Genomic DNA, 12638 nt, shown 5'->3' with positions numbered 1-12638 from the left:
TGAACTTTTGGTTTAGGGAATGAATGCTGTTTGGATGAATTAGACTTAAAACAGAATGCTACTCACTAATCACCATTTCATTTGTTTAACTTTGCTTACATGATAACATGTTGTTGAGTTGCAGCTTTTTTTTAATCAAAAGGCCAAGGCAAGCAGGCACACATGCTGACCTTTGGCAAAACTATCTAACAGGAATACTAGTCTATGCACAACTTTCAAGTACACACTTACAATGCAACTTTCTCTGACGATTTTTCATAACACGCTTCTTTGAGGGTGTAGCTGACCTCTGATAATGCCACCTGTTTAGGAAAGGAACCCTAGTCATCGCTTGCACATTGTTTTAGCCCAGAAAACTGCTTAGTTATTGTGGTTTTTTTCTATGGCATGTAAGGACAATGTAGAATACAGGAAAGAACCTGAATGTAGTGTGCACTGTTTCTAATGAACAAAGGTTCTAAAACTTCTTTTGACTTATGCGTTGTAATACAACAATTATACCATCAAAATAAGGTTTTTGTTTGATGGGTTTGTTATTAAACCATTTCTCAAATTAACATCAATTTAAATATAATCAAATGAACATGATAGATACTCAAACATTTAAACATTTAAGTTTTCATTGAATAACTGCATTCTATACATTCCAAATAATTTCCAAAAGAATTATAGTACAATTCAAAGTTTGAAATCACATTGAATATTTCGCTCAATACAAGATTCTTGAGAAGCCCCATGGTTCTTAGAAAACCCAATGCAATTCGGGACTCGATGGCCCCTTCTTCAGGGGTGAGCTTCTGTAAGCAAAACATATTTACACCATGATTTACTGGCAATGTAATTTTTGAAAATTCATATATCTTTAGAGAAAGGAGGAAAAACCATTGTGCAAGAATATCATGCTCGTGGGAAAAAAAGGGTAGTATTAGAGGTGCTAGAATTTAAGTGCAAATCGAGATGTTGCCCAAACGATACCGGAAATATAAACATGCTGTGTCAGAGACTTTAAGATGTGTTAGTCACTATGGTGTGTTATAAAGGAAACCAAAAAATAAATAAAATCCCAAGTGGCTGTTGGTGAATATATGTACCTGCAAAATATCAGTGTAGCCTCCGGTATTTGAGGCTGCGATGAATAATTCAAAACAAGAAAGAGACCTGTATAAAAGAAAATGGGGGTACAAAGGCTGAACCTGGTGGACGGCCTTTTGACATTATCTAAAAAATGATTACCTCTATTAACACCGTGAAACGAATATATACAAGTATGCGCACTCACCGGAATTACCGGTTGATGCTGGTATACTGAGATATTGTTGAAACTAGTATAATTTTAGAGGAGTCCCGGTTGTTGGATAAATTTGTCGAATCTGTTGAATAAAAAGGAGTAATGCTTAGTAGTGAGCTTGTTGGTTTAATACCAACTATAAAAAGGAAAAAAGTGGTGAATGAACCAATAAAAGTTCTTACCGTTGAAATTGGTTACGTGGAATATCTCACGGAATAGCGGTCTTCATAATAACTCTGTCAGAGCGAGCAAGCGATACAAACATGTGCGTCCGCGTTCTTAAAACTAGAAACAGGACTGGCGAAATGAACGTAGTCGCGCACGATAGCTGCTAAGGATTATGGGCAATGTATTTCGAGTTGAAGCCGTGATGGATTACATGGAGATCAGAATAAAAGGAATTGGTGGGGAAAGCGATTGCAAAAATAATCGCACATGCTATTTAATAAACAGTGTAGGCAATGTGTTCCGAGAGTGTAAACGGAACAACAAAACACGAGTAGAATTTCATGAAGGTATTAAAACGGATATCGAGGTGTCAAGGAAAAAATGATTGGATACCTCGTGATAGAAACAGGACACTCTAACACAGGAAAGTGAATAGCAGTAAAGATACCAGGTGAATATGAATTAATATTAAAATTGAAATAAATATTGGGTTAGTCAAGAAGAAAGACCCGTGAAAAAAAGGAAAAATAGGACAACATCAGAAATATTCCTAGTATAGTCCCTTAAATAATTTTGTTACAGGTAACATGACATTTCCATTTTCTCATTGAGACTCTTCGGGGACAAAGTTTGTAGAAAATCGATCCAAAATATTTCCCTTTGCAACCATCTTTTGTTATTATCAACTCCTTCATATTTAGGGACTGTTTCCACTATCTGAGCTCTGAGTTGTGTTATATTGTGTTTGGCCTCTGCCCAATGTATAGCTACGCTATAAGTCTTGTTCCCTGTGCGTATGGTGCTTTTATGTTCTGATAAACGGACTCTGAATTTGCATGCCGTTATACCTATATAAGCTTTGCCACATGGACATTTTAGGCAGTAAATTATGTTTGTAGTGTTACAATCTGATGTGTGCCTCAGTTTAATATTTTGACCAGTTACAGGGTGTGTGAGTAAGTTACCAGTAATTATATTATTACAATGTGTGCAATTATTGCATTTGGTAGTCCCCTTTGGATGCTGTATGGTTGATAGTCTGACCGGTGTATTTATTAGTTCTTGTAAATTTCTGCCTCGGGTATAAGAAAATGTTGGTTTGTCGTTGAAAATTCCATTAAAATCAGGTTCATTTTGTAGTAATTCCCACCTGTTGTTGATAATTTTCTTGATTTGGTTAGAAGAAGTAGAGTATTTTGATACAAAAGTGGGTGTGTTCGTTTTAATATTCTTTTGACTGTAGAATAACGATTCACGGTCCTTGTCTTTTAGCCTTTCAATACATTTGTCAATTATTTGGGAAGGATATCCTCTTTCTTCAAATCGTTGTTTGTAAAGTTGAATTTTCGTAGTTGTTGTTTCCAGTTCTGAACATATTCGTTTAATTCTTAGAAATTGGGAATATAGTAAATTAGAAATGAGGCCTCTTGGATGAAAGCTTGAAAATTGTAAAGTGTTGTTTCTGTCGGTTGGTTTCATAAAGATCTCTGTAATCAATTTATGTTTTGTTAAATCTTTTTTTATTAGAACATCCAAAAAGTTTACCTGATTGTTGCTAATGGTGTGTGTGAATTTAATTCTGGGATTTCTGGTGTTTAATTCATAAATCAGATTCTCTAGTTGAGTAAGCGGTTGTGACCATATTAAAAATATGTCATCTATATACCAACTGTATTGTACTAAGCCTTTTGTCCAATTCTCATCTGTAAGGATGTAATCATTTTCAAATTTTGACATGAAAATATTAGCGTATTTTGGGGTGCCAGAAAAACCCATGGATGTTCCGGTGAGTTGCCCCCAAAAAAATTATCCTGCCACAAAAAATAACTATTGTGAAGACAAAAAAAGAAGAGTTTGAGTAAAAATACGCTGAATTGTTCTGGTAAATCCATTTTCAAGAATGCCCATTCTGTTGCTTCTATTCCTTCTGCGTGGGCTATGGAGGTGTAGAGTGCGGTCACGTCAATCGTGCAAAGTGTCCAATTATCTTGAAAAAAAGGCGCAATAGTTTCCAATTTACGTAAGAAATCAGTGGTATCTTTTGTGTATGTGCCTTGTACAAAAATTTGGAAAAAATGGTCCAAAAATCTTCCCAAAGGATCAAAGATTGAACTGCAGCCTGAAACAATGGGAAGGAATGGAGGGTCTGTATGATGTTTATGTATCTTCGGTATCATGTAGATCTTAGGTCTTCTTGGATTATGTGTGGTGAGATAAGATTCCAATTGTGAATTAATCGTGCCATTTTCTTCTGCCTTATCCAAAATTTCTTGAAGTAGTCTCTGTAAGGTATTTGTTGGATCATTATCCAATGGGAGATACGTGGAAATATCCATGACACGATCATTAACTTTTTTAGTGTAATAGGACATGTTCATGACAATGAGAGAGCCACCTTTATCCGCTGGTTTCAATGTTAGTCCTTTGTTGTTGGCTATTGAAAGAACAGTGTGTTTCTCATGTTCCGTTAAGTTACTGATTTTAGTTTTTCCATAGTTCAATCTTAAACAATCATGTTTTACTATATTTTCAAAGGTATCCAAAATTTTGTGTGAGACAGGAGCCTGATAATTGCTTTTGGGTCTGAATTTATTTGCGGTATCATCTTCAGTTTCTGGGAGTTGCATGATGTTGATAGAGTAATGGCGTAAACAAAGTTTTCTCATAAATTTGAAAATTGCAATATCTGTGTCTAATCTTGTGGTCCTAGTAGTAGGTACAAATGACATGCCTTTATTTAATGTCTTTATCTGTTGTTTGGTTAAAACTGTAGGTGAAATGTTAATTATTAAACTACGCTTTTGCCACTGCATAGAGTTTTGCCCGCCTTGTCCTCTCCTGGTTTTTGGACTGTTCCTGTTGGTAACGATGGACTTGTTAATGGTGGTTGTCCCTCATCCGGGGCTTGGGACAAAAAAGGAGCGTTAGAAGTTGAGGGAATCTGTAGATCACCTGATATTATGGATATGGTTGTAGGTCCTATAGATGTTTGTGAAAATTTAGAAACTGGTGGACGGTTTATTGATGTATCCTGGTCTGTGGCCACACTTTCTTCCGAAGAAGTGTTCGGTTTTTATTGTCAAAACGTCTTCTTGCATAAATTTCTGCCCATGTATAAACTTCATTTAGCTTGTAGTCTATAGTGTCTCTGCGATATTTCCTGATTTTTCCTTCTTGTAATTCCTGGCTATACCGATCCAATTTTTGGTTGAGTTCTTCAAGGGTGGCTGTCCAAGTTTCAGATACCATTCTCTTTTCCAATTCATTTTTTAAATTGAAGATTTCTTCATCTAGTTCTCTAATAGTTCTTGATAGTTCCTGTATGATCAGTAATATTAAATCAAGCGAACATTTATTTAAGATAGAGAACCATTTATCCGTGAACTTTGGATTGAGATGGAATCTAAACAGCATCGGACGAATGGATAAACATAAACCTCGAGGTATTCGCTTAGCTCTGTGATATTGTACTAGAGTTGATGTGTGGAGTCTCTGATTGAGTTGCCTACGTGTCAAATATTCTTATTGTTTAAGTTGCTGGACAGTGGATCCTCCATGTGTGTCTGTTAGTTTCACCTCCTGTATTAAAGCATATATATCTGATGCTTGTTCGTTAGTATTTTTACTCAAACTCTTATTTTTTTGTCTTCACAATAGTTATTTTTTGTGGCAGGATAATTTGTTTTTTGGCCAACTCACCGGAACATCTATTGGTTTTTCTGGCGCCCCAACATACGCTAATATTTTCATGTCAAAATTTGAAAATGATTACATCCTTACAGATGAGAATTGGACAAAAGGCTTAGTACAATACAGTTGGTATATAGATGACATATTTTTAATAGAGTCACAACCGCTTACTCAATTAGAGAATCTGATTTATGAATTAAACACCAGAAATCCCAGAATTAAATTTACATACACCATCAGCAACAATCAGGTAAACTTTCTGGATGTTCTAATAAATAAAGATTTAACAAAACATAAATTGATTACAGAGATCTTTATGAAACCAAGCGACAGAAACAGCACTTTACAATTTTCAAGCTTTCATCCAAGAGACCTCATTTCTAATTTACCATATTCCCAATTTCTAATAATTAAACGAATATGTTCAGAACCGGAAACAACAACTACGAAAATTCAACATTACAAACAACGATTTGAAGAAAGAGGATATCCTTCCCAAATAATTGACAAGTGTATTGAAAGGCTAAAAGACAAGGACCGTGAATCGTTATTCTACAGTCAAAAGAATATTAAAACTATTGTTCTAACCAATCAAGAAAATTAGCAACAACAGGTGGGAATTACTACAAAATGAACCTGATTTTAATGGAATTTTCAATGACAAACCAACATTTTCTTATACCAGAGGCAGAAATTTACAAGAACTAATAAATACACCGGTCAGACTATCAACCATACAGCATCCAAAGGGGACTACCAAATGCAATAATTGCACACATTGTAATAATATAATTACTGGTAACTTACTCAAACACCCTGTAACTGGTCAAAATATTAATCTGAGGCACACATCAGATTGTAACACTACAAACATAATTTACTGCCTAAAATGTCCATGTGGAAAAGCTTATATCGGTAAAACAGCATGCAAATTCAGAGTCCGTTTATCAGAACTTAAAAGCACCATACCGACAGGGAACAAGACTTCTAACGTAGATATACATTGGGCAGGGGCCAAACACAATATAACACAACTCAGAGCTCAGATAGTGGAAACAGTCACTAAATATGAAGGAGATGATAATAACAAAAGATTGTTGCAAAGGGAAATATTTTGGATCGATTTTCTACAAACTTTGTCCCCGAAGGGTCTCAATGATAAAATGGAAATGTCATGTTACCTGTAACAAAATTATTTAAGGGACTATACTAGGAATATTTCTGATGTCGTCCTATTTTTCCTTTTTTTCACGGGTCTTTCTTCTTGACTAACTCATTATTTATTTAAATTTTAATATGAATTCATATTCACCTGGTATTTACTACTATTCACTATTCACTTTCCTGTGTTAGAGTGTCCCGTTTCTATCACGAGGTATCCGATCATTTTTTCCTTGATACCTCGATATCCGTTTTAATACCTTCACGAAATTCTACTCGTGTTTCGTTGTTCCGTTTACACTCTAGGAACACATTGCCTACACTGTTTATTAAATGGCATGTGCGATTATTTTTGCAATCATTTTCGCCACCAATTCCTTTTATTCTGATCTCCATGTAATCCATCATGGCTTCAACTCGAAATACATTGTCCATAATCCTTAGCAGCAATCGTGCGCGACTACATTCATTTCGCCAGTCCTGTTTCTAGTTTTTAAGAACGTGGACGGACATGTTTGTGTCGCTTGCTCGCTCTGACAGCGTTATTCTGAAGACCGCTATTCCGTGAGATATTCCACGTAACCAATTTCAACGGTAAGAACTTTTATCGGTACACTCACCACTTTGTTCCTTTTTTTAGTTGGTATTAAACCAACAACTCACTACTAAGCATTACTCCTTTTCATTCAACAGATTCGACAAATTTATCCAACAACCAGCACTTCTCTAAAATTTTACTCGTTTCAACAATATCTCGGTATACCAGCATCAACCGGTAAATCCGGTGAGTGCGCATACCTGTATATATTCGTTTCAAGGTGTTAATAGAGGTAATCATTATTTAGATAATGTCAACAGGTCTTCCACCAGGTTCAGTCTTTGTATCCCCATTTTCTTTTATACAGGTCTCTTTCTTATTTTGAATTACTCATCGCAGCCTCAAATACCAGAGGCTACACTGATATTTTGCAGGTACATAATATATTCACCAACAACCACTTTGGATTTTATTTATTTTTTGGGTTTCCTTTATAACACACCATAGTGACTACCACATCTTAAAGTCTCTGCCACAGCATGTTTATATTTCCGGTATCGTTTGGGCAACATCTCGATTTGCACTTATATTCTTGCACCTCTAATACTACCCTCTTTTTTCCACGAGCATGATATTCTTGGACAATGGTTTTCCCTCCTTTCTCTAAAGATATATGAATTTTAAAAAATTACATTGCCAGTAAAACATGGTGGAAATATGTTTTGCTTACTGAAGCTCGCCCCGAAATGCATTGGGCTTTCTAAGAACCACGAGGCTTCTCAAGAATCTTGTATTGAGCGAAATATTCAATGTGATTTCAAACTTTGAATTGTACTATAATTCTTTTGGAAATTATTTGGAATGTATAGAATGCAGTTATTCAATGAGAACTTAAATGTTTAAATGTTTTAGTATCTATCATGTTCATTTGATTATATTTAAATTGATGTTAATTTGAGAAATGGTATAATAATAAACCCATTGAACAAAAACCGTATTTTGATGGTATAATTGTTGTATTACAAAGCATAAGTCAAAAGAAGTTTTAGAACCTTTGTTCATTGGGAACAGTGCACACTACATTCAGGTTCTTTCCTGTATTCTACACTGTTTAAGCAATGTGTGTTGTCAACACACCACGGTAGTCTAGCACCCTTAGATTAGCTGTTCTGTACTATAATATAGAAGAAGAATAGAGTGCACCTCCATTTTTAATACACGAAAGGACAATGCACACAATGTTGCCCAGTTTTTATTGTTGAACACATCACCAAAGAAAAAGCCAGGCCTATTGGCTTTGCTATTACTTCCCTGCTGCAGGGTGGTGCACTACACAGACCATAAGACTGATTTGATAATAAATCAGGGCAAAGGTTGGCAGGATGGGGGAGAGACCTCGTCAGAGCACCTAGATGCACGTGTACTTCCGGAGCAAAAGCAGAGTCTGAAAGTGACACTATTGTGAGATAGTTTGTTGCGAACTAGCTCAAAAACTACACAATAAACAGGCAATCAATAGCTAGTTTACTACTGGCCTTTGAATGGAATAGCTTTTCCATTATTGGTGATTCAGTGTCTACAAGTTCACTGCGTGATCCGAGGCCTCTGCTCCCCGTTTGCTAAAACTGGGGTCACTAAGAAACAGGATGAAAACCAGAACTAACTGCAGTATAACTCAGTGGAAATGTACATATTCAGAACCCTATGCTACTATTTGCCCCGGGATGTTGGCTCTGTGATGTGTGCGACAGTCTCAGAGATGCTGGGCTGCCCACGTCGACTAAACCCCTTCCTCCCAACGGCTAGGACAGTAAAGAGGAAACCCGTATACTTACTCTCAGAAGATAGTACTGGAGACATGAGCAGGGCGAAGGCCACGAGCGCGTACATTCTGTGGAGACAAGAAGGACCCAAAGTTAGACCTGGGACATTTCGACAGCACAGTGGCTCCAGTACCCTGCCTAGGCTGCCAATATACCATACATGCCAGATTGCCAGTAAAAGTAAAAATGGTGCACCTGGGGGGACGTGAAAGCAAATGTGGCATCCTCCCCCAGACTCTTGGGGCGATTGATGCTGGCCCTTGTTAGGGGGATTGGTGATGGGTGGGTATTAGACTGTGGCGGGACTTGAAAGGGGTTATAGGGCTTATTAGATGATGTCTGGCACTTTTCTCCTTTCTCCTGCTTTTTCCTGGCAGACTGGTTAGAGGTGTTTGTCTTTATCCTACCTTCTTAATGTTGATTTTTAGGGCAGTAGGTTTATTTATTTAGGTCACCTTTGGTAGGATCACGACTGGAAGTAAGTTTGTCCGGGTAGGATAGGTCACAGGCTGGAGGGAGATGAGGAGCCACTATTTGGGCTGGGTTGAGTAGCCATGATGTGGTCTGTCCAGCTCAGGGTGGAGGCTGCAGGTGGGAGCGTAAGTGAGAGGCATCAGGACCTGTGATGAAAGAAGGTGGGCAGGGTTAGAAGGTTGAGAATTAGGGGAAGTGTGAGCAATTTGAGTGGATGAGTACGTGGATGGATGAATGAAGGTGGCTGGTTGATAGGAGTTGTTTTTGGGGCGAGTGTTTGGGGTTGGGGAGATGTAAGAGTGGGAGGAATGATAGGATCATGTATTAGTGAGGCAAGTTTTTCATTGTTACTGTTTTGGAATTTATTGTTTGGTTTGCAGACCTGTCCTAATAAGCAACTTTTTGCACTTTCTTTATGGTATGTGGTAATTAGTGCTATCTCGCCTGATGTTGCCCATTAATTAGGAGAGTGGGTGATGGAAGATGCTTTAGGCCTGATTCACTATGGTAAGTACAAATGTTTAGGATTACTCATGTCTAGATTTTCTACTACAGCTAGGTGAAAGTCTACACTTTTTTGCTATTCGCCATTTCTAAGAGTAGATTAACACCTGAATGTAGACTTGCATATCTCCGGACCCTCAGTTCAGTGGTTGGTGACATTAAAAACATAATTTACTAGTGTAAAATTACTACTAGTAAGTTTTCACACAAAGACAGTGTTCTCGGCCACTGGGGCATAGAGCTTCCGAAGAGAGAGTGCAGGAAAAAATAATAAATTTTATACATTTTTGGGTATATTACAAATATTAGAAAGTAAATTCAAAATGAAAAAAATATATTATTACACTACAACTGATGCACTAAAATGTTGCAGCACATTAACCCACCAAATGAAATGTTTAATAAAAAATTAAATAGTTAAAACATATTGATGTAACTTATCAATATTATTTTCTCAACCTCATAAAATAACACCATCACTAGCATTTTAATATTTAATTAATGTTTAGTCAATGTAATTAAAAAGGGGTGTTTTTGTTTTAATTCAAATAATTGTAATTTTTTTATTTAAAATTTCATTTATCTTTAAACTTAAGCTAATTAATAATATTAAAAAATCTAAAACATTTCATTATCAATTTATCATACAAAATAATATATATACCGAACTTCGCCAAAGTAGCCCGCTCACCCCCACTATAATTTGCCGAATAAATCACTTTGATTTAACTGCACCCTGTCCTGAGTGAGTGGACTACTTTGGCAAAGTTCGACATTTGAACGTGGGAGTGCTCCTCCTGTAATTCACCTTCAGCCCTCTAACAGGGAGAGGGCTTTCGGGAGCTTCGAGTACGGGTGAGAGTTCAGAAAACTCAGCAAGCTCAGTGGATTTATGATCTCTCAGAAAGCTTCGTTAAGGACAGCTGAAACTGGTAATAATTTTTTTTTTTATTTTGTAAACTGCTTATTGAAAATAAGTCTCATTTCAACACAGCCTCTTGTCTACAACCCGTGGGGCCGGCAGCTTGTTAATTCACAATAGTATACACAGCTAAAGAGCCAACAACCCAGGGGGCAGGCAGCGTACCGGAACCATAGATAACTTAAGGTTATTCGTTCGTAGTGGTCGTGGTGCACCATAAAACATCAATTGGAAAAAACATTCATAGCTTACAGTAATCATCATAAAGCAATACCCGTGAACAGCATACTAAGGTCAGAGACATGCACTGGTGTCGAGAAGGTGGGATATCATTCTTATTGATTGTGGTCAGACCAAGCCTCCCTCCCACTAGACCTGTCAGAAGTTCCGGGTGCAGAACTCTTCCATCAGCAAGGTGCCCAGGGGAGTGTCACACAGAGTATCCTGTCAGCAGAAAATCAAGTGCCAGGAGCGTGGTTATTAGCGTCAGGAGTGGTGGGGGTCTTCCCACCCGGGGCTACATTTTTGGGAAGCAGATATGTAGTATATAATCCCCAGAAGTTCTTGGGTCTGCTCCTGGGGGGAAGTAATTCTCTAAAGTTCTCAGTTTGGGTACTGCAGTAAAGCATGTCATGTGACCATTGCATCAATGTAGGTACAAGGCCTTTCAAACAGCACTTAGCAACCCGTAGTTTCGCTACAAGTAGACCCATGTCCACCAGTCTGCGGACCTCCTTAGGAAGCTTTTTAGAATACCCCAGGAGGGCCAGGGCCGGATCCGGAGTAAGCTCCGTGCCCACCACCCTCCCCAGTTCCAGAAAGATCGACTCCCAATATTGGTACACCTCCGGGCAATGCCAGGCAAGGTGGACAAAGTCTGCAGTATGGGCATGGCACCTGTCGCAAGCCGGGTTTTCCCGCAGTCCGTATCTAAATAGTCTCTCTGGGGTGTAGTACACTCTGTTCAAGTACTTGAAGTGGACAAGCCTATGCCTGCCGTGCAACGATATACGCCGTGTACTGATACAACAATAGGACCACATAGAGTCATCTATCTCCAGTTGTAAGTCCAGTTGCCAGGCTAGCATAGCTTTCGTATAGTGATTGGCTCTGTGAGACATTGCCAATTTATAAACGTTGGAAACCACCTTGTGAGGCGACTTAGCTTTAATGATGTAAGACAGTTCCAGTATATCAGGCAGTTCCTGCAGGTCATCCCCCAGTACGTCCCGTAGAGCCCTCCGCACTCTATGAAACTGAAATCTCTGCAGCTGAGTGCTGTCAACGGCTGAGCCCCCCACGTCCTCCCATGTCTTCGCCGTAACGTCCTGAAATAGGTCTCCCACAGTTAGTACATTCAATGACTGCAACGCTCAAACCACCTCTTTATCCCTGCATGGAGCCAACCATAGGGTTCACTCCAGTGGCATAACCGGAGAGTACAACAGGGCCCCCGCCTGCAATTACAGTAATTTATGCCAGGCATGATGCGTCGAATTAATGGAGTCCAGTATCCCCGTCCTGCGGTCAACGGGTTCATATATCGTGGTGAAAATGGTAATAATAATCCTGCCATACTGAAGTGGATAAACGAGGCATCTGTTTTACCTGATGCTGGAGGATCTTCACGCTTCTGGTAGAGATGCCAGGGGTGGGTTTGCTTCTGTCTATTTCTGTTCCTCCGTCCCCCCTTTTATCCAGGCTGCCTGCTTTGAAGTCTGCCTGGTAAACAGATGCTTATCAGAAGATGCCATATGTGTACCCAGGCCACTCTTCGGTGCTCGGAACCACTTCCTGGGAGGACAATGGGGAGTTTCATTGGAACCTGATTCTACTATGTCCCTTGGGTAGTGGCCAACAGGAGAGCTGGGCCTCACCCACAGGATCTGAGCAGTTTATAGCATGGAGACGCTGTAGGGCGGAGGGCAGGACAGCCATTGATGGGTTTAAATGAAGAGAGAAATGATGAGAACATAATTGCACAAATATTTGCAGAGAGGGAAGGATGCAGATTAAAAAGTAAGATATAAAAGCATAGCCACCTGGCACACAACTCAGGTTTACAGCCAG

General features: G+C 38.6%; 1 protein-coding gene across 2 annotated transcripts in view; it reads right to left on the bottom strand.

The window, feature by feature from the left end:
• The window catches only part of LOC146811787 (zymogen granule membrane protein 16-like), a 47992-nt gene extending 35714 nt beyond the window's left edge, over positions 1 to 12278 (bottom strand). Inside the window, exons 1-3 of one of the 2 annotated variants that reach the window (XM_085618774.1) lie at positions 12177 to 12236; positions 9124 to 9288; positions 8681 to 8736 (exon numbers count right to left, since the gene is read on the bottom strand). In XM_085618774.1, coding sequence (XP_085474900.1) covers positions 8681 to 8735 — 55 coding nt within the window. In that variant the 5' untranslated portion in view covers position 8736; positions 9124 to 9288; positions 12177 to 12236. Of the gene's footprint in view, positions 1 to 8680; positions 8737 to 9123; positions 9289 to 12176 lie in introns of both variants that reach the window. The other variant, XM_085618773.1, reaches the window with a different exon arrangement.
• Positions 12279 to 12638: the final 360 nt, after the last annotated feature.

The sequence above is a fragment of the Triturus cristatus genome, chromosome 7 (assembly GCF_964204655.1).
Source record: "Triturus cristatus chromosome 7, aTriCri1.1, whole genome shotgun sequence".
Taxonomy (NCBI): Eukaryota; Metazoa; Chordata; class Amphibia; order Caudata; family Salamandridae; genus Triturus; species Triturus cristatus.
This window is presented reverse-complemented; position numbering and strand designations above follow the sequence as displayed.